The sequence below is a fragment of the Triticum aestivum genome, chromosome 2A (genome assembly GCF_018294505.1).
Source record: "Triticum aestivum cultivar Chinese Spring chromosome 2A, IWGSC CS RefSeq v2.1, whole genome shotgun sequence".
Taxonomy (NCBI): Eukaryota; Viridiplantae; Streptophyta; class Magnoliopsida; order Poales; family Poaceae; genus Triticum; species Triticum aestivum.
The window spans coordinates 752491014-752513501 of record NC_057797.1 but is presented as its reverse complement, the minus strand read 5'-3'; the positions used below and the strand labels follow the sequence as shown (position 1 = coordinate 752513501).

Below are 22488 nucleotides of genomic sequence, written 5' to 3'. Positions count from 1 at the left end.
TCGCCCATTTTCTCATCTCCTCCACTTCCCCACTCCGATCTTCTTCGTTGATTCACGGATTTTGCGTATCGAGATGGCTACGGAAAGAGGAAGGTAAGCTCCTCCAATCCCCCAATTACTTTGAGTCAATCATTCTGCTTTCTTATAGCCATATGAGGAACCCTATCTAGTTGATATGATGAAGCCTAAACCTAGATGATTGCAATGTGATGAACCTAGTTGATGAACCCTAGGTTTAGTCTTTCTTATAGCAATACGAGGAACCCTATCTAGTTGATATGATGAACCCTAGAACCTAGATGAACCCTAAGTTTAGTCTTTCTTATAGTCACCACCACCACCATATGTGATGATTTATTGTGTGAAAATTGTAGATATTTGTTTTGCTTGCACTAGAACAAATATTCATGTTTAATTAACTTTATCCAATCAATGCTTATATAAGGAACAGCGCCACCACCACCACTTGATGAGGACTATGAAGATGAAGACCCACTTGATGAAGCCATCTGTGCTCAAAGAGTGAGGCTGAGCGAACAGGAGGTGTGCAACCTATGGGACTGTTGGGTTTCGTAGTAATTTCAAAAAAATTCCTACGCACATGCAAGATCATGTGATGCATAGCAACGAGAGGGGAGAGTGTTGTCTACGTATCCACGTAGACCGACTGCGGAAGCGTTGACGCAACGTAGAGGAAGTAGTTGTACGTCTTCGCGATCCAACCGATCAAGTACCGAAACTACGACACCTCCGAGTTCGAGCACACGTTCAGCTCGATGACGATCCCCGGACTCTGATCCAGCAAAGTGTCGGGGAAGAGTTCCGTCAGCACGACGGCGTGGTGACGATCTTGATGTACTACAGCAGCAGGGCTTCGCCTAAACTCCGCTACAGTATTATCGAGGAATATGGTGGCTGGGGGCACCGCACACGGCTAAGGAATAGATCACGTGGATCAACTTGTGTGTTCTAGGGTGCCTCTACCTCAGTATATAAAGGACTAGAGGGGGGAGGCTGGCCGGCCATAGGAGGCGCGCCAGGAGAGTCCTACTCCCTCTGGGAGTAGGATTCCCCCCCCCCACCCCAATCCTAGTTGGAATAGGATTCGCGGAGGGGGGAAAAGAGAGAGGGGGGCCGGCCACCTCTCCTAGTCCTAATAGGACTGGGGGAGGGGGAGGCGCGCAGCCCATGTAGGGCAGCCCCTTCTCTTTTCCACTAAGGCCCACTATGGCCCATATAGCTCCCGGGGGGTTCCGGTAACCTCCCGGTACTCCGGTAAAAATCCCGATTTCACTCGGAACACTTCCGATATCCAAACATAGGCTTCCAATATATCAATCTTTATGTCTCGACCATTTTGAAACTCCTCGTCATGTCCGTGATCACATCCGGGACTCCGAACAACCTTCGGTACATCAAAATGCATAAACTCATAATATAACTGTCATCGTAACCTTAAGCGTGCGGACCCTACGGGTTCGAGAACAATGTAGACATGACCGAGACACGTCTCCGGTCAATAACCAATAGCGGGACCTGGATGCCCATATTGGCTCCTCCATTTTCTACGAAGATCTTTATCGGTCAGACCGCATAACAACATACGTTGTTCCCTTTGTCATCGGTATGTTACTTGCCCGAGATTCGATCGTCGGTATTCCAATACCTAGTTCAATCTCGTTACCGGCAAGTCTCTTTACTCGTTCCTTAATACATCATCTCGCAACTAACTCATTAGTTGCAATGCTTGCAAGGCTTATGTGATGTGCATTACCGAGAGGGCCCAGAGATACCTCTCCGACAATCGGAGTGACAAATCCTAATCTCGAAATACGCCAACCCAACATCTACCTTTGGAGACACCTGTAATGCTCCTTTATAATCACCCAGTTACGTTGTGATGTTTGGTAGCACCCAAAGTGTTCCTCCGGCAAACGGGAGTTGCATAATCTCATAGTCATAGGAACATGTATAAGTCATGAAGAAAGCAATAGCAACATACTAAACGATCGGGTGCTAAGCTAATGGAATGGGTCATGTCAATCAGATCATTCAACTAATGATGTGACCTTGTTAATCAAATAACAACACTTTGTTCATGGTTAGGAAACATAACCATCTTTGATTAACGAGCTAGTCAAGTAGAGGCATACTAGTGACACTAAGTTTGTCTATGTATTCACACATGTGTTATGTTTCCGGTTAATACAATTCTAGCATGAATAATAAACATTTATCATGATATAAAGAAATAAATAATAACTTTATTATTGCCTCTAGGGCATATTTCCTTCAGTCTCCCACTTGCACTAGAGTCAATAATCTAGATTACACAGTAATGATTCTAACACCCATGGAGCCTTGGTGTTGATTATGTTTTGCTCGTGGAAGAGGCTTAGTCAGCGGGTCTGCAACATTCAGATCCGTATGTATCTTGCAAATCTCTATGTCTCCCACCTGGACTTGATCCCGGATGGAATCGAAGCGTCTCTTGATGTGCTTGGTTCTCTTGTGAAATTTGGATTCCTTTGCCAAGGCAATTGCACCAGTATTGTCACAAAAAAATTTCATTGGACCCGATGCACTAGGTATGACACCTAGATCGGATATGAACTCCTTCATCCAGACTCCTTCATTTGCTGCTTCCGAAGCAGCTATGTACTCCGCTTCACATGTAGATCCCGCTACGACGCTTTGTTTAGAACTGCACCAACTGACAGCTCCACCGTTTAATGTAAACACGTATCCGGTTTGCGATTTAGAATCGTCCGGATCAGTGTCAAAGCTTGCATCAACGTAACCATTTACGACGAGCTCTTTGTCACCTCCATATACGAGAAGCATATCCTTAGTCCTTTTCAGGTATTTCAGGATGTTCTTGACCGCTGTCCAGTGATCCACTCCTGGATTACTTTGGTACCTCCCTGCTAGACTTATAGAAAGGCACACATCAGGTCTGGTACACAGCATTGCATACATGATAGATCCTATTGCTGATGCATAGGGAACATTTTTCATATTCTCTCTATCTTCTGCAGTGGTCGGGCATTGAGTCTTACTCAATTTCACACCTTGTAACACAGGCAAGAATCCTTTCTTTGCTTGATCCATTTTGAACTTCTTCAAAATTTTGTCAAGGTATGTTGTTTGTGAAAGTCCAATTAAGCGTCTTGATCTATCGCAATAGATCTTAATGCCTAATATGTAAGCAGCTTCACCGAGGTCTTTCATTGAAAAATACTTATTCAAGTATCCCTTTATGCTATCCAGAAATTCTATATCATTTCCAATTAATAATATGTCATCCACATATAATATCAGAAATGCTATAGAGCTCCCACTCACTTTATTGTAAATACAGGCTTCCCCAAAAGTCTGTATAAAACCAAATGCTTTGATCATACTATCAAAACATTTATTCCAACTCCGAGAGGCTTGCACCAGTCCATAAATGGATCGCTGGAGCTTGCACACTTTGTTAGCTCCCTTTGGATCGACAAAACCTTCTGGTTGCATCATATACAACTCTTCTTTCAGAAATCCATTCAGGAACGCAGTTTTGACATCCATCTGCCAAATTTCATAATCATAAAATGCGGCAATTGCTAACATGATTTGGACAGACTTAAGCATCGCTACAGGTGAGAAGGTCTCATCGTAGTCAATCCCTTGACTTGTCAAAAACCTTTTGCGATAAGTCGAGCTTTGTAGACAGTAACATTACCATCAGCGTCAGTCTTCTTCTTGAAGATCCATTTATTCTCAATTGCTTGCCGATCATCGGGCAAGTCAACCAAAGTCCATACTTTGTTCTCATGCATGGATCCCATCTCAGATTTCATGGCTTCAAGCCACTTTGCGGAATCTGGGCTCACCATCGCTTCTTCATAGTTCGTAGGTTCATCATGATCTAGTAGCATGACTTCCAGAACAGGATTACCGTACCACTCTCGCGCGGATCTTACTCTGGTTGATCTATGAGGTTTAGTAGTGTCTTGATCTGAAGTTTCATGATCATTATCATTAGCTTCCTCACTAACTGGTGTAGGTGTCACTGAAACAGTTTTCTGTGATGTACTACTTTCCAGTAAGGGAGTAGGTACAGTTACCTCGTCAAGTTCTACTTTCCTCCCACTCACTTCTTTCAAGAGAAACTCCTTCTAGAAAGTTTCCGAATTTAGCAACAAAAGTCTTGCCTTCGGATTTGTGATAGAAGGTGTATCCAATAGTTTCCTTTGGATATCCTATGAAGACACATTTCTCCGATTTGGGTTCGAGCTTATCAGGTTGAAGCTTTTTCACATAAGCATCGCAGCCCCAAACTTTCAGAAACGACAACTTTGGTTTCTTGCCAAACCATAGTTCATAAGGTATCGTCTCAACGGATTTTGATGGTGCCCTATTTAACGTGAATGCGGCCGTCTCTAGAGCGTATCCCCAAAACGATAGTGGTAAGTCAGTAAGAGACATCATAGATCGCACCATATCCAGTAAAGTACGATTACAACGTTCGAACACACCATTACGCTGAGGTGTTCCGGGTGGCGTGAGTTGCGAAACTATTCCACAATTTTTCAAATGTACACCAAACTAGTAACTTAAATATTCTCCTCCACGGTCAGATCGTAGAAACTTTATTTTCTTGTTACGATAATTTTCAGCTTCACTCTAAAATTCTTTGAACTTTTCAAATGTTTCAGACTTATGTTTCATTAAGTAGATATACCCATATCTGCTTAAATCATCTGTGAAGGTGAGAAAATAACGATATCCGCCACGAGCCTCAATATTCATCGGACCACATACATCTGTATGTATGATTTCCAACAAATCTGTTGCTCTCTCCATAGTACCGGAGAACGGTGTTTTGGTCATCTTGCCCATGAGGCACTGTTCGCAAGTACCAAGTGATTCATAATTAAGTGGTTCCAAAAGTCCATCAGTATGGAGTTTCTTCATGCGCTTTACACCGATATGACCTAAACGGCAGTGCCACAAATAAGTTGCACTCTCATTATCAACTCTGCATCTTTTGGCTTCAACATTATGAATATGTGTGTTACTACTATCGAGATTCAATAAGAATAGACCACTCTTCAAGGGTGCATGACCATAAAAGATATTACTCATATAAATAGAACAATCATTATTCTCTGATTTAAATGAATAACCGTCTCACATTAAACAAGATCCAGATATAATGTTCATGCTCAACGCTGGCACCAAATAACAATTATTTAGGTCTAATATTAATCCCGAAGGTAGATGTAGAGGTAGCATGCCGACTGCGATCACATCGACTTTGGAACCGTTTCCCACGCGCATCGTCACCTCGTCGCCAATCTTTGCTTAATCCGTAGCCCCTGTTTCGAGTTGCAAATATTAGCAACAGAACCAGTATCAAATACCCAGGTGCTACTGCGAGCATTAGTAAGGTACACATCAATAACATGTATATCACATATACCTTTGTTCACTTTGCCATCCTTCTTATCCGCCAAATACTTGGAGCAGTTCTGCTTCCAGTGACCAGTCTGCTTGCAGTAGAAGCACTCAGTTTCAGGCTTAGGTCCAGACTTGGGTTTCTTCTCTTGAGCAGCAACTAGCTTGCCGTTCTTCTTGAAGTTCCCCTTCTTCTTTCCTTTGCCCTTTTTCTTGAAACTAGTGGTCTTGTTGACCATCAACACTTGATGCTCCTTCTTGATTTCAACCTCCGCAGCTTTCAGCATCGCGAAGAGGTCGGGAATAGTCTTGTTCATCCCTTGCATATTATAGTTCATCACGAAGCTCTTGTAGCTTGGTGGCAGTGATTGAAGAATTCTGTCAATGACGCAATCATCTGGAAGATTAACTCCCAATTGAATCAAGTGATTATTATACCCAGACATTTTGAGTATATGCTCACTGACAGAACTGTTCTCCTCCATCTTGCAGATATAGAACTTATTGGAGACTTCATATCTCTCAATCCGGGCATTTGCTTAAAATATTATCTTCAACTCCTGGAACATCTCATATGCTCCATGACGTTCAAAACGTCGTTGAAGTCCCGATTCTAAGCCGTAAAGCATGGCACACTGAACTATCGAGTAGTCATCAGCTTTGCTCTGCTAGACGTTCATAACATCCGGCGTTGCTCCTGCAGCAGGCTTGGCACCCAGCGGTGCTTCCAGGACGTAATTCTTCTATGCGGCAATGAGGATAATCCTCAAGTTACGGACCCAGTCCGTGTAATTGCTACCATCATCTTTCAACTTTGCTTTCTCAAGGAACGCATTAAAATTCAACGGAACAACAACACGAGCCATCTATCTACAATCAACATAAACAAGCAAGATACTATCAGGGACTAAGTTCATGATAAATTTAAGTTCAATTAATCATATTACTTAAGAACTCTCACTTAGATAGACATCCCTCTAATCCTCTAAGTGATCACATGATCCAAATCAACTAAACCATGTCCGATCATCACGTGAGATGGAGTAGTTTCATCGGTGAACATCATTATGTTGATCATATCTACTATATGATTCACGCTCGACCTTTCGGTCTCCGTGTTCCGAGGCCATATCTGTATATGCTTGGCTCGTCAAGTATAACCTGAGTATTCCGCGTGTGCAACTGTTTTGCACCCGTTGTATTTGAACGTAGAGCCTATCACACCCGATCATCATGTGGTGTCTCAGCACGAAGAACTTTCGCAATGGTGCATACTCAGGGAGAACACTTCTTGATAATTTAGTGAGAGATCATCTTATAATGCTACCGTCAATCAAAGCAAGATACGATGCATAAAAGATAAACATCACATGCAATCAATATAAGTGATATGATATGGCCATCATCATCTTGTGCTTGTGATCTCCATCTCCGAAGCACCGTCGTGATCACCATCGTCACCGGCGCGACACCTTGATCTCCATCGTAGCATCATTGTCGTCTCGCCAATCTTATGCTTCTACGACTATCACTACCGCTTAGTAATAAAATAAAGCATTACATCGCGATTGCATTGCATACAATAAAGCGACAACCATATGGCTCCTACCAGTTGCCGATAACTCGGTTACAAAACATGATCATCTCATACAATAAAATTCAGCATCATGTCTTGACCATATCACATCACAACATGCCCTGCAAAAACAAGTTAGACGTCCTCTACTTTGTTGTTGCAAGTTTTACGTGGCTGCCACGGGCTTAAGCAAGAACCAATCTCACCTATGCATCAAAACCACAACGATAGTTTGTCAAATAGACTCCGTTTTAACCTTCACAAGGACCGGGCGTAGCCATACTTGGTTCAACTAAAATTGGAGAGACAGTCGCCCGCAAGCCACCTATGTGCAAAGCACGTCGGGGGAACCGGTCTCGCGTAAGCGTACGCGTAATGTTGGTCCGGGTCGTCTCGTCCAACAATGCCGCCGAACCAAAGTATGACATGCTGGTAGGCAGTATGACTTATATCGCCCACAACTCACTTGTGTTCTAATCGTGCATATAACATCAACATAAATAACCTAGGCTCGGATGCCACTGTTGGGTTTCGTAGTAATTTCAAAAAAATTCCTACACACACGCAAGATCATGTGATGCATAGCAACGAGAGGGGAGAGTGTTGTCTACGTACCCACGCAGACCGACTGCGAAAGCGTTGACGCAACGTAGAGGAAGTAGTTGTACGTATTCGCGATCCAACCGATCAAGTACCAAAACTACGGCACCTCCGAGTTCGAGCACACGTTCAGCTCGATGACGATCCCCGGACTCCGATCCAGCAAAGTGCCGGGGAAGAGTTCCGTCAGCACGACAGCGTGGTGACGATCTTGATGTACTACAGCAGCAGGGCTTCGCCTAAACTCCGCTACAGTATTATCGAGGAATATGGTGGCTGGGGGCACCGCACACGGCTAAGGAATAGATCACGTGGATCAACTTGTGTGTTCTAGGGTGCCTCTACCTCAGTATATAAAGGACTAGAGGGGGGAGGCTGGCCGGCCATAAGAGGCGCGCCAGGAGAGTCCTACTCCCTCTGGGAGTAGGATTCCCCCCCCCCAATCCTAGTTGGAATAGGATTCGCTGAGGGGGGAAAAGAGAGAGGGGGGCCGGCCACCTCTCCTAGTCCTAATAGGACTAGGGGAGGGGGGGGGAGGCGTGCAGCCCATGTAGGGCAGCCCCTTCTCTTTTCCACTAAGGCCCACTATGGCCCATATAGCTCCCGGGGGGTTCCGGTAACCTCCCGGTACTCCGGTAAAATCCCGATTTCACCCGGAACACTTCCGATATCCAAACATAGGCTTCCAATATATCAATCTTTATGTCTCGACCATTTCGAGACTCCTCGTCATGTCTGTGATCACATCCGGGACTCCAAACAACCTTCGGTACATCAAAATGCATAAACTCATAATATAACTGTCATCGTAACCTTAAGCGTGCGGACCCTACGGGTTCGAGAACAATGTAGACATGACCGAGACACGTCTCCGGTCAATAACCAATAGCGGGACCTGGATGCCCATATTGGCTCCTACATATTCTACAAAGATCTTTATCGGTCAGACCGCATAACAACATACGTTGTTCCCTTTGTCATCGATATGTTACTTGCCCGAGATTCGATCGTCGGTATTCCAATACCTAGTTCAATCTCGTTACCGGCAAGTCTCTTTACTCGTTCCGTAATACATCATCTCGCAACTAACTCATTAGTTGCAATGCTTGCAAGGCTTATGTGATGTGCATTACCGAGAGGGCCCAGAGATACCTCTCCGACAATCGGAGTGGCAAATCCTAATCTCGAAATACGCCAACCCAACATCTACCTTTGGAGACACCTGTAATGCTCCTTTATAATCACCCAGTTACATTGTGACGTTTGGTAGCACCCAAAGTGTTCCTCCGGCAAACGGGAGTTGCATAATCTCATAGTCATAGGAACATGTATAAGTCATGAAGAAAGCAATAGCAACATACTAAACGATCGGGTGCTAAGCTAATGGAATGGGTCATGTCAATCAAATCATTCAACTAATGATGTGACCTCGTTAATCAAATAACAACACTTTGTTCATGGTTAGGAAACATAACCATCTTTGATTAACGAGCTAGTCAAGTAGAGGCATACTAGTGACACTAAGTTTGTCTAGGTATTCACACATGTATTATGTTTTCGGTTAATACAATTCTAGCATGAATAATAAACATTTATCATGATATAAAGAAATAAATAATAACTTTATTATTGCCTCTAGGGCATATTTCCTTCAGGGACAACTTTCTGCCACGTGTTGAGTTGATCGGGGCGCCATTCGTGACCCGTCTGACAACTGCCATGATCGATCGACATGAGATGGTATGTTTTCAGTGTAGAATCCAAGGAATTGTTAATAGTTTAGATAATCCATACTTATTAATTGATATGTTTTTCTTATTCAGAAATTGCCAAAGAGCCTATCTGAGAGTTGTGGCATCGAGGCTGATGAAGAAGGCTATGCTGGAATACGCCTTACCGCAAGGGGCCCCGTCACTACTTGTGCATACGGCGTGGACACGGACGGCCGCACAAATTTAAGCACAGATGGGTGGAAGAGCTTGCTCGTTGATAAGAATCTTCATGTTGGACAGGTCATCCTTATTACTATCAGGAAGACCAACCGCCAAGGCTTGAAGATGATGATCGTCATCGATATCATCTAAACTATATATGCGTGTGGCTGCTGATGATCGTCATGTTTGATTGCTACCTATGGATGCAACCTTTTATGTGGTCGATGACCGTTGAACTTGTTAAACTTCTTATGTTTCCTTCGTACTATGTTATGTTATTTGGTTAAACTATGTTATGTGATCAAACTATGTTATTTGGTACTTGTTTCTTAGTCCGTAATGGCAAAACTTTTTGGATGTGATCAAACTATGTTATGTCTATAAAATTGTGTTTATTGTTTCTTATGTTATGTCTTATGGCAAAAAAATTGAAGACAAAATCAAAGTAGTTAAGTTTATGATAACCTACCGCCAGGGAACTAGGCGGTAGGTTTGTGTGGGCTACCGCCGTGGGCGTTGGCGGTAGGTACGTAAGCAGCCGTTAACGGATTGACGGCCGTCAGGCACACCTACCGCCGAAACCTGTGGCGGTAGGCTGTGCAACCCTACCGCCTGAGGGTCTGGCGGTAGCAAAAGGGTCAGATCTCGAAATGTTTTCAGACTGGGGTCAGATCTCGATTTTGTTTCACAAAAGAGTCAAAACACGAAATTTTGCCGCAGTGGGCTGCTCACCTCGTGTCGTTTTGTTTATTCCCAGCGGGAGAAGTAGCGGTTTTGTTCATTGCGACAGTTTGGGATTGGCGCAAGCCGATAGAGATAAGATCGGAACGACCAGGGCCGGCCCTGAGGGGGCGCAGGGGGGGCGGCCGCCCGGGCCCCCAAAATCGAGGGGGCCCCTCCCAGGTTAGCTGTTGTATATACAGATAGCCCATAGGCCCTTAGCTTTTGAGAAAAAATAGCCCAATTAAGGCACGGAGAGGAAGGAAGACGTAATTAAGATGCAGGCAAACAGCGTAATCACCTCGTCTCCCTTGCGATCGTGAGGCGAGTTCGCACGATCCCTAATTTCCTATTCTCTGTTCCCTTAGCTCCCAAACTCCCCATTGCAAGTTGCACCGGCAGCCGGCGCATAGTTCTCCAGGCGCTGGACGCAGCCACGCACGATGCACATGCACATTGCCCAATCCCTCGTGATTTACATCGCCGAGCGCCTTCAATCTCCACTCTCCAGATGCTGGGAACACACGATTGAGTCCCAGATCCTGCCGGTAGTCCACATCGTGGCATCGTCGAGTGTCCGATCACCAACACCGATCCGAACCCCCCGGCCGTATCCAGATGAGTAAAAGGGTGTGATCTATGTGAGATATTAGGAAATTGTGTATTAACAATTGGATTACTATTCCTTATTTCATATATATATTTTTTACCTCCAATAATTAGCAGGAATTCACATTGTTGCTAATTAAAATTTGCCTTCTCGTACAAGATGCATAGCACTTTTTAACTTCTGATGCATTTTTTTGCAGCTCAATGTGTTATCCTGTGGTTCAGAAAGTATGCATGTCGTAATGAAACAAGAAAAAGGAAACACGAGGTTGACTTGATACAATCACAAAGGAGTGATTCACAAGTTTCTCAAGGATAATACTAGTGCTTCGATTAACCCAGATGCTGAGTCCATGATAGTTGCCTGGGTGCAAAGAATTGTGAAGGAATTGCTGGGTGGGATTGACAATGATCTCATCGCAAGTGACTTTGCATTGAGTAATGTGAGAAGAATTTTTTAAAGGTAACGCGTACAAATTATTTGCTATGAAAATTGATTTTGAATGCATTTCAAGTGTTTATTTGTAACATTCCATACTAGTAATCGTGCACGTGCAATGCACGTCTTGTTAAATTTAATTTTTGGATATGCAAATCACGTCTTAACTATTATTACTTCCATCGTCCTCTCCTCTATCACCACGTTGCTCCACAACATATCGCACATCTTATCCTTGTCACATCCTCTCGCTTCTTTTCTACTACCTCCGTTTCTACTTCCTTCGTCTTATAATGTAAGACATTTTTTTGACACTATGCACTCATCTTCAAGTGAAAATTCACCTCACTTTGGACAAGTAGTGACCTAAAACATCTTATATTATTTGCTTACAGAGGGAGTACATAATATGAAAATATTGTAAGCGTACTATATAAATACACAGAGTATTTGAGGTAAACTCAACATTTAAAATAATCAAACTATACTTTATTAAGTTTCCCTAATTTTCCCCACCAGTGACATGCAAGCGATCCATCACATGAGCGTCGGTGGTACCCCTCAGCAGCAGCGGGAGCTAGCGAGGATAGCAGGCACTGCCACGATGACGAGCGAGCATGAACATATGGCGTGATGTACTCCTCAATGACCCGCAACATCTCCTCGGCGCTGGTTCTCACGATCACCCAATAAAACTATAATGCACAAACCTTCTGCATTTCAAGATAGATCTCATTTTGTCTATATGGATAACATAACTTCCATTTGCCCCTAGATGTCATCCATGTCAAGTCTTGAAGAACAAAAAAATAATACCAAGGTGACAAGAGTTGGAAAGAAAATATATCCACTTGTAGACTTATAGTAAGTAGATCATCACTTGTCACCTACATGACCAACCAAGCAATGGAATGTATGATAGTTTGGCGCAAACCAAATAATAAAAGGGTAGATAATCTTATTGAGTGTGCCTTCAGGTACCAACAATGTGGTTCCTTCTACACATCCACAGTACAAATCTATGCACAAAGTCTAGCTACAAACATTGTCCTAAAACATTCTTTACCAGCAACAAGAAAACGAATTAGCTGATTTCTCGCCCATTGTACTAACTTTGCTAAAAAAATGGTTTCTTAAAAAGAAAATTAGATGAAAGACCTTCGTTTTGATGCAGAGGCCGGGGGCTGCCCTCCTTTTCAAAAAAAAAATACCGTCCTCTTGATCTAAGATCCAACAATATACTTCCAACAGAAACGGATTGTCCGATCTAGTATGTACAAGAAACTACTTTGTCCACTGATTCTAAAGATTTGAACGTTCGATGTTGCACAACATCAATACCAGTTAGCTTCAGATTGAAATTCTCAGCAAGAGCCATACTGTTGTATTGCACTGAACATTGAAAATTAAAAGCAACATCAAATGAAGAACACTACTCTATGGTGCATCCACATCAAATAAACATTTCAAATATTGGTGATATGGAAGATTAAGAAAGTGCGACATTCGTCAGCAAGCCTAGAATATGTAAATATTGGTACCCTTTTTCTGTACCTATGGACGAGAGCAACCTCAAATCTTACCAATGCATTAAGGTCATCTTCCTGACAACAGAAACTAACCTGGCAAGCACAATTGTTAGGTGACGCCTCCAGGGCCAAATCATAGTTTCACTACTTCCCATAAGATTCCTAGTGAAGCAAGAAAAAAATGCTTTTCAGATCTGCTAGTTGCAGCCTCAAATCCTACGGACAAATCTGTTTATAGTAAACAAAATTCATGTCAACAAAAGAAAAGATTACCCGAAGCAAATGTGCACCTGACTTAATCTCTCTCAACAGAACTGCAGTGCACATGTTTGTCTGTAGTAAATATCTTCCTTGCTGCATTTGTTTCAGTCTGGATCTCCTCGCTTCCAAAGGCACAAACAAGATTACTGCATGCAAAAGTACTGCAAAAAGAAGATTGATACAAATACAAGATTCTACTTTGCTTCATTGCGTTCTTTACAAAAACACTGTGGGCTGCCCCTTTTTGGTGAGTGGACCAGGGTGCAAAATGAGATGCAATGAATATTTCATGTAATATGCTATTGGAAGTTAATAACATAGATTGGAAGTTAAGAACATAGCAAAGCAAAGCAAAGCTTGAAACAGTTCATGTAGGTGTGTTTATGTTTCCTACCAGTATATCAAGCAATACATTTGGCAAAATTATGCCTTGTACCATGACGACATCAGACAAAAGCTAATTAAATAGACCATATGAAAACTGCACCGAGTAAAGCATCGCTTGTCTTTTGCATCAACATCTGAAGGTTGCCATGCTACGAAAACCAACAACTTTGCCCATAAAATGCAAACCAATCTAAAAATGTGCCTTGCATGCACATACTTCGGTAGAGCATTAACCATGTACTTCCTCCGTTCCTAAACATAAGTCCTTTTAGAGATTTCAATATGGACTACACACGGATGAATATAGACATATTTTAGAGTGTAGATACTCATTTTGCTCCGTATTAGTCTATATTGGAATATCTAAAAAGACTTACATTAAGGAACAGAGGGAGTATCTCCATAGAAATCAAGCATGCCTGATGTAAGCAAAAAAGTCACTCAGCTCATCTTTCGAAGTTATTAATAGCCACCTTCTCTTCCTTCAAATGCGCCTTCTGGGAGAAGCAATACACAAGAATGAATAGATAGAAGTCAAGAACTGAATCAAGCACGCAAGAATATGAGGTCTGCGCAATAATAAAATTAACCTCACAACTAAATAAAAATACTGAATCCCCACAAAGAAAAATCAAAATTGAATGTCCTGCAGGTACGATTAGGCCAATCACAAGAAGTAAATAAAATCAAAGAAGATGGGACGTCATACATGGCATAACTTGTTCAGTGTGCCATCAGCCTGGACGAAGATTCGAGAAGCATTTCCAACTATTTGATATCAGGCTTAATATTTAGTTGAAATTTCACAAGCTCTCTCCATTATATGGTCACAGTCATCTTCCTACTTAAATTGACATCCAAACGAAAGATTAAAATGAGCTCAATAAATTCTGGGTATGAACATTAGAACTACCTATCAATCAGGATATACTTCAGTCATTGAATAATGCAAATATATCTATAATCAAGATAGTTCAGGTAGTTGTAGCACTTAGTTACGTCCCACTATTCAAGCATCCAGAAAAAACCTGAGAATAGCTAACCGTAACGACGATTGGCGGTGTAGCTCGAGTGGGATACATTTGAATAGCTAAGCTTAACGGCAATGTTAGACTTGGCTTCAATCAAAGAGTCTCTCAGGTTCTGGGCCGAAACCAAAGAGTCTCTCTTGGTCCTGCTCCGGAACCTACAAAAACACCATCAGAAAACTCTGTTAGAGCACGACATGGCCACCAGACTGAATAGGATAAGTACTAACAACATATGCTACTCTGTTTCTATAGAATGAAAAAACGAATAGTTCACCTTCAGTTTTAGCAGGGATCGACGAATTGGGGATGAACCAATGGACTGGAAACTAAAGTCCAACAGCCAAGATAGTACAGTAAGTTTTCAAACAGATTTATATCCAATGAAACTTGACAGAAACTCACAAAAACAGAGGACTAAACTGTGTCCACGGGTTATAAAGAAAATTCAGAAGGTGGGGAGAGATAACAGAAAACGAATTGCATCTTTAGAATTTTGAGGATCTCTGCATGCCGACGCCGCCACGGGCCACGACCTCATATCTTTAGAATTCCTGCCGTCTCTTTGGTATTGCGAGGTTAGCGTTTCTCGCCCCACATTCGTGACAGTCAGACGCTTCAGACCGATTCAAGGGTTCAACGGTGAAGACTGTGGTTGCCGGGTGTTAGTTCTTAGGGGATTGTGTACTAAGACTTTCCGACTGTCATCGACAAGGTCAGGCCGACTCTGACGCGTCAATGACTCATTCGATGGCGGTAATGGTCATTCGATGGTCCCGGGACCTCGGTATAATTTTTATTTTTTTGACTCTGTATGTCTAATTTTTGTTATCTTGACGTGTCTGGATCCTTTTCGAAGGGAAAAAATTGAACGAAGCTTGCCGTCCGTGAAGAAAAAAGAATACTGAATCATGAAATGACGCATAGACTGAGGAATGATCCAACGGCATAGATTCATCTCCCCACTCCCCAGTCCTCCCTCCTCCTCTCCAGTCAGCCGCTCGCCGGCGGCCCGACCCACCAGTCCGGCCTCCTGCGTTCCCGTCCTCGTCGACGGAGGGGCAGCGGAGGTGCGTTGTTCCTCCCGTGCTTTCGGCTCGGGCGCCGGGGCCTCCTCTTCGTCACCGCTGCTGAGCGCGTTCGGCATTGATTGCAACCCGCGCCGGCGGCGGCGACCGGTTCCCCCGAGAGGCTGGATGCTGCGCGCGCGCGCCGAGCGTCGCAGGTGACGCCACCCGAGCGCGGAGCGCCTCGTCAGGGGACGCACGCACGGTCTCTCAGCCTCCCCATAGGGCGAGATCCGCTGGAGACGGCCAGCAATGCCAACCGCCCGCCTGTGCTCCATCTCCGCCTCCTCCTTCAAGGCTTCTTCAGGAAAACCACGAGCTCCTGTCGCCGCCTTGGCTGCTGCCACTGAGCGTGTGCGCGCTGGAACACTAAACCAGGAGGACGCGCACCACCTGTTTGACGAATTGCTAAGCCAAGCCGCCGCCTTCCCAGTAGGCGGGCTGAATAACTTTCTTGCCACACTCGCCCGTGCACGGCCCTCAGCTGCCTGCAGCAATGGCCCTGCCCTTGCTGTCGCCCTCTTCAACCGCATGTCCCGAGGCCCTGGTGCACGGGTGGTGTCGCCCACGTGCTGTACCTATTCCATCCTCATGGACTGCTGCTGCCGCGCAGGCCGCCCGGACTTGGTGCTTGCCTTCTTCTGCCGCCTCCTCAGGTTGGGGCTGAGCTTGAATGTCACCTCCTTCAACAACCTACTCAAGGGGCTCTGCAGTCAAAGCGTACAAATGAGGCTTTGGACGTGCTGCTCCAGCGTACGCCCGAACTAGACTGTGCGCCTGATGTCGTCTCGTACAACATAGTAATCAACGGCTGTTTGAAACAAGGTGAAGTGGAGAAAGCGTGCAATCTCTACCGTGAGATGATCAACCTGGGAGTTCAACCTGATGCGGTGACCTACAGCTCATTTATCAACGCACTAAGCAAGTCCGGAGCAATGGACAAGGCAGAAGTGGTCCTTCGGCAAATGGTTGATCAAGGCATTGTACCCAATATCATTACGTATACTAGTCTGATCCATGAATATTCCACTTCGGGTCAGTGGAAAGCAGCAGTTAGGATATTCAAAGAAATGACAAGTACCGGTGTTCGACCAAATTCTGTCACGTTGAACTCATTTATTGATTCCCTTTGCAAGCATAGAAAGACAAAGGAAGCTAGAGATATTTTTGACTCCATGGCCGCAAACGGCCACAAACCTGATATTTTCTCCTACTCTACTTTGCTTAACGGGTATGTGAAAGAAGGATGCTTCGATGATATGACTGATCTCTTCAATTCGATGGTACGGAATGGTATTGTACCTAACCACCATGTTTTCAACATACTGATCAATGCATATGCTAAACGTGGACTGATGGATAAGGCTATGCACATGTTCGAAGTAATGAGGCAACAAGGAGTAAACCCAGATGTATTTAGCTATCAAATTGTAATGGATTCACTTTGCAAAATGGGCAGGATGGATGCCGCTCTGGACAAATTTAATCAGATGGTCAATCAAGGAGTTTCACCTAACAAAGCTGTTTACCAATGCCTGGTTCTGGGTTCTTGCTCTCATGGTCATTTTGTGAAAGCCAAGGAATTGATCTCTGAAGCAATTAATAGAGGTCTGTATTCTAACAGTGTGTTCTTCTATCGTGTAATAAACGACCTTTGCAAAGAAGGAAAGGTAAACGAGGCACAGGATATGTTTGACTTCATCCTAGGTATTGGTCAGCGACCTGATGTGATTATGTACACTTCACTGATGGATGGATATTGCCTTGTTGGCGAGGTGGAGAAAGCACTGAGTGTACTCGATGCTATGAAATCTGCTGGCCTTCAACCTGATGATGTTGTATATGGTACACTTCTTAACGGTTACTGTAAAATTGGAAGGATTGCCGATGGATTGAGCCTTTTCAGGGAAATGTCACTCAGCGTGGTTAAGCCCACGACTATTATATACAACATTATACTGGATGGGCTGTTTTGCTCTGGGAGAACAGTTTGTGCAAAGGAAAATTTTGATATGATGATTGAAAGTGGCATACCAGTGGGCGTTGACACATACAATATAGTTCTTCATGGACTTTGTAGAAACAATTGCACTGATGAAGCAATAGAGCTGTTCAAGAAATTATGTGCTATGAATGTGAAGATTAATGTCATAACACTCAATACCATGATTTCTGCATTGTTTAAAACTAGGAGAATTGAAGAAGCCAAGGATTTGTTTGCTACTATATCAGCCATTGGGTTGGTGCCTTCTGTTGTGACTTACAGTGTAATGATGACAAATTTCATAAAAGAAGGGTTGCTGGCAGATGCTGATGATATGTTTTCAGCAATGGAGAAGGCTGGCTGTGCTCCCAACTCCAGACTGCTAAATCAAGTGGTCAGGGTATTTCTGAAGAATGGTGAAGTTGTAAAGGCTGTGACTTATCTTGCTAAACTTGATGCAAAACAGCTGTCACTTGAAGCTTCGACGGTTTCGTTAATAGTATCTCTCTTCTCAAGGAAAGGGAAATTAAGGAAGCATGTAAAATTGCTTCCGGTAAAGTACCAGCCTCCTGAGATGTTGGACTGACAATTGATACAGTATTACTTGGTACTTCGTACAAAAAAGCAAGGTGGTATTCAGTCATAGCTGACAGAATGTAACAAGGTGAATTCCCCAGTTCTCTGGTAATCTGATTTTATTTTCTTGATTCTTCTGAACACAGTGCAGATTTGAAAAAGAAGAGAAGAGGAAGAATCTTGAGGAAGGTTTTGGTGAATAACAAGGTGAATTCTCTCTCTAACGAAGTCACGTTTTTTCCCGCCTTTTGATGTTATTGTTTATTTTATTTTGCTTATGTTCCTGTGAGCTATGTTCTATACTGAATCCATCTTTTCTAAGAAAGGATGAATTGGGGGTAGGAAGTATTCAGTTGAATGTTCGGCCTGTTTATAACTTCTTCATTCACTATTTGAAGACTGAAACCGGAATTACATCTGCAGATCTTGTTTCTTGTCCTCTTGGATGGCTATTGTTGTAGTAAAAACTGAGCGGCGGTTTTTGTAACACACAGCAGTAGTGGTTGCATCGAACAAGAGATCTGTTTTTACATGGATGTTCTCAGTCAAATGCCAAAGAATGCAAAAACAAGAAGACAAAAAGGCTCGCTCCACTTCGTGCTAAAGCTACTTCCACATAAATGGAATTAGATTTTAATGATCCATCTTGGAAGCAGAAGTTTCAGGAAGACTGGAATGATCATTTTAATTTGCCACATATTACAGATATATATGACTTGAAAGTTGAAACCAAGGTCAACTACATTCTCACTCAAGAAAACGAGGTTCTGTGCACCCTCTCTCCTTTGTCATCTTTGTATTAGCTATGCAGCATTTCTTATCCAACGCTATCTATCACCTATGGATATGTGGAATGATTACGTGGACAATGATACGAAAATTCAGCATGATACCGAAAGACTCGGCTGTCAATTTGATATTTCACATGTCATGCCGTTACAACCATCATTAAGCTGGGTGAGATCGATTACTCCTCCTGTACAGAAGATATGTTGTTGTAGTCTTTAAGACATTGGCAATCAGCAGGCATCATTGCACAGCTTTGATGTTAGCTTTCATAATAATATGTTATTTAAACAATAAATAATATACAGAGTTATTTGAATCTCCCATTTCTCTTCAAGCCTATGAAGCAGCAAAACTACCTACGCAATTTAGCAGGATGTGGCTGATACATACAGAGTTAGCTGAATCTCCCATTTCTCTTCGAGCCTGTGAAGCAACAAAACTACCTACGCTATTTAGCAGGATGTGGCTGATACATATAGAGTGACTTTACTTAGGTATGGAGTTATTAATATTTGTTTTGTTATAAAACTGCTTTACGGCAGTATTTACATATTTATCGACCATGCTTTTGGTGCCAGTAGTTTTGTATGTAAGCTGTAGCTCTTGTGCAACTCCATGTGTCCGTGTGATCTGCTGTATAAATATAACACAGAGAATCGTTTTTGCTATTTGATGAATCGTTTTTGCTGTAAGCTGTAGCTGTTGTGCAACTCCATATATGGTCGATAAATATAACATGCTTAAATTGTTAGTTATTCTCTTTATCGGAGAAAGCATGAAAGAACTGTGTGTCAGGGGTAAAGAATCGTTTTCGCTGTTTGATGAAATAGTTAAGCTACTACACTCTCGTATATTTTGATTCTCTGTTCAACAAATTCCTACCCTCGAATACCATTTTCTCCATGGTTTTTATGCTTTACATTGTACGCTACAGGATACTGAATCAACCGTAGGAGTATCTGAAACTAAAAGAATTGACATCATTCTTCTGTGAAGAGGTGGACATTATATTACCCATCAGGTAATCAATCTGCATCTGTAATCACTCCGTGTTTTTCTTTTGCTTCTCCTTTAAAATAGAATAACAACAGCATAGCTAATTACAGTTTTTTCATTCATGATATATTTCTGTCATGTATCTTCCATTTAGTTGGAAACTAATAACCAAGGATTTTTTTTTTAAACAGTTGATATTTACCAGTAAATTATCCATTATATCTATCTTTCATTTTGCAGTCATATGAAAGTTCTGATATCATTAGAAATACATTATTTTTTGGTTCGGCATTCTTATCGTTGGTCGCAGGATTCAGTTTAGTGTTTAGGTTTTGCTCCGGTGACACCTCATGAATTTGCAATTTCATATGAAATTACAATCAAGCACTTGAATTTATATTTCTACCAGTATAATTGTATTGCCCCAACCCTCTTTTCTGCAAGTATGCGTGGATCTCTTTTAGTTTGAATTTTGTTAATATAGTCTGAAGTTATCATAATTGTACCATTTTAAGATGACGCGCTGATCATGAACAGCAAGCAACTCCTAGCAATGTCAAAAAAGCTAAACATGGATACTGCAAAGGAAGGTAGGAGATGGTAACCAACACCGACAACAAGATACTCCCGCTGTCCCATAATACAAGAACGGTTTTCAATCTAACGTAGCTTGAAAACGACCTTATATGGGACTTTGGGAGTAGTATAATCCTTCGACATAAGTAAAACATAAGATAGGGTCAACAAGAAGATGCTTGCCTTGTTGGTCAATGTCCTGAAGAAGCTGTGTATCAAACTCATAATACCCCTCGTTGCCAGACTCTACTGAAACGAGGAAGAAACCCCGGAAATGAACCAAACGGAGGAAGATCAATGTTCATGAATTTCCAAAATGTGTACAGAGCATTGTATGCGATGTCCTGCAGAAAGTTCAAAATGAAGCTATTGAAATTGGCAATAACATATTCCTGGAGTCCTAGAACACAAGTTATGAATTTTTAAACATTTAAAGACATTTTGTTAAAGTACATCATCTTTTATTTCTATGCAATAATACTGACTAAGCTTATATATGTTTGTTCCTAAAGTACAGGTTAAACCATCCAACTCCATATCAGTATTCCAAATCGAACTAAAATGATTTTGTTATAGATTTGAAAGTTCAGCAGGTTGAGCATTTTTCTATGATTTTCCTGATAAATAAAATGTTTGAGTGAAAACTTATATAACATGGGGAAGTCTAGCCTTAGTCCGAAAGTGTGACAAGCAACTAAATTAAACAGTACTGAATATGGCCATCTTTCTTCATAGCAACTCAATCTCACTTTCTCTCATCTACATGCAGGTCACGGCACAGCAGCAAGCAACAAGCAGCCAGCTGCAAAGCATCGACAACATCAAAGTAGCCAGCGGCAGCAAGCAGCAAACAACATCAGCAGCACGCAGCCAATAATGTGCAGAGGCAGTTTCTCACCCTGCTGTTAGTGGCGAGGTTGGACAGAGCAAAGCAGAGCAACGAGCTCCAGACAACGGCAATGGTGGTCAGTGTCCAGGGGAGACGCGGACAAAGAGGAGCACATCACGGTCCCTGGAGCTGTTCGGTGGGGAGGATGACCGCGGTGGCGTCACAAAGCGAGGAAGGCGGCCTCGGTCCAAGAGGTTCCTGTATGACAGCGCATGGAATCACCATTAAAGGAACAGCGGGAGCAACAATGGAGCTAGGGGAACTACCTAGGAGCAAGAACGCACCAGAAAACAAGGTGGTTCATGGCGTCCTCCAGCTGGTGTGCATGTCGGAGCCGGTGGTGTGGACACCGATCCGAATCGAGGGCTGGCGGATCCCACTGATTCCTGCCGCTCGCGTTGCAACGGTGAGCGGTGGCACCCCGGCGAGCTGGACGAGAAAGGGGGTCCAGGGGAACAGGAAACGAAGTGAAGAGGGAATGGAGTAGGAGAAAAGATGAAGGGGAAGTGGTTTGCGGGCGCGTGTCCCTACGAGCTGGCGCTGGCGGAGTGATCCAGGAGAGCCACCGGTCAATGGCAAAGGGAGGGGTTGAAAGAAAAAGGCAAATGAAATTACAATACTTGCTCTAGGAGTACTTTCATTAGTCTCATCTCCTTATCCCATCATCGATAAAGTTATACAGTCGCCAAAGCGTAATAATTTTTATGATTTGCGTCCATTTATATTAAATAAATCATGAACTTGCTTAACAATAGGCTCTATTTTTGTGCAAGAGCATCTCCAAGACGGACCGTAAACCTCCGATAACTGAGACCGCGGAAGCCATCCAACGCCGACGTGTATCTATCCGCTCTGCGGAGCGGTTCGGCCACGATTTCTCCTGTAAACTAGAGACAAACGTGGGGAGGTTTATGGGAGTCCGAACCGATCCTCGTTTTCTGACCGTCCTGACCCGCATTCATGATGCTCTAGAGCGCACCGCTCAACATTGAAGACGGCTCAGTGCAGACGCGATCTCTCATTGCCTCAGCCATTGAAGCGGCGCGCCGACCGAGAGCGCCGCCTGCGAACGTGACTGGACGGGAG

At 43.1% G+C, this 22488-nt stretch overlaps 1 protein-coding gene and 2 long non-coding RNA genes across 9 annotated transcripts; 1 reads left to right on the top strand and 2 right to left on the bottom strand.

Moving 5' to 3' along the window:
• The first annotated feature begins 10564 nt into the window (after positions 1–10564).
• Positions 10565–19257, top strand: LOC123190891 (protein Rf1, mitochondrial). Of its 3 annotated transcripts, XM_044603619.1 has the most exons (4): positions 10565–11344; positions 16206–18205; positions 18299–18359; positions 18576–19257. In XM_044603619.1, the coding sequence occupies exon 2, from the start codon at positions 16453–16455 to the stop codon at positions 18160–18162; it is 1710 nt and encodes a 569-aa protein (XP_044459554.1). In that variant the 5' UTR covers positions 10565–11344; positions 16206–16452; the 3' UTR covers positions 18163–18205; positions 18299–18359; positions 18576–19257. The 3 variants fall into 3 exon arrangements, with proteins under 3 accessions (XP_044459554.1, XP_044459553.1, XP_044459552.1); XM_044603618.1 differs by lacking the exon at positions 10565–11344 and having other exon boundaries at positions 15598–18205; positions 18304–18359; XM_044603617.1 differs by lacking the exon at positions 10565–11344 and having other exon boundaries at positions 15598–18205.
• LOC123190893 (uncharacterized) lies at positions 11358–15076 on the bottom strand. 5 transcript variants are annotated; one of them, XR_006496609.1, is made up of 5 exons: positions 14803–15076; positions 14541–14683; positions 14207–14338; positions 13123–13994; positions 11358–13011 (listed from the first exon to the last, which is right to left on the bottom strand). It is a non-coding gene; the product is annotated as an uncharacterized lncRNA (long non-coding RNA). The 5 variants fall into 5 exon arrangements; XR_006496607.1 differs by having other exon boundaries at positions 14541–15076; XR_006496608.1 differs by having other exon boundaries at positions 14207–14683.
• Positions 19258–19987: 730 nt separating the features above from the next.
• On the bottom strand, positions 19988–21927 carry LOC123190894 (uncharacterized). Its single transcript, XR_006496611.1, has 3 exons — positions 21687–21927; positions 21412–21600; positions 19988–20857 (listed from the first exon to the last, which is right to left on the bottom strand). It is a non-coding gene; the product is annotated as an uncharacterized lncRNA (long non-coding RNA).
• Positions 21928–22488: the final 561 nt, after the last annotated feature.

What these genes read in the sequence shown, in the direction of transcription:
- LOC123190891 (XM_044603619.1), top strand. Translation starts at nt 16,453, where the DNA reads ATGATCAACCTGGGAGTTCAACCTGATGCGGTGACCTACAGCTCATTT.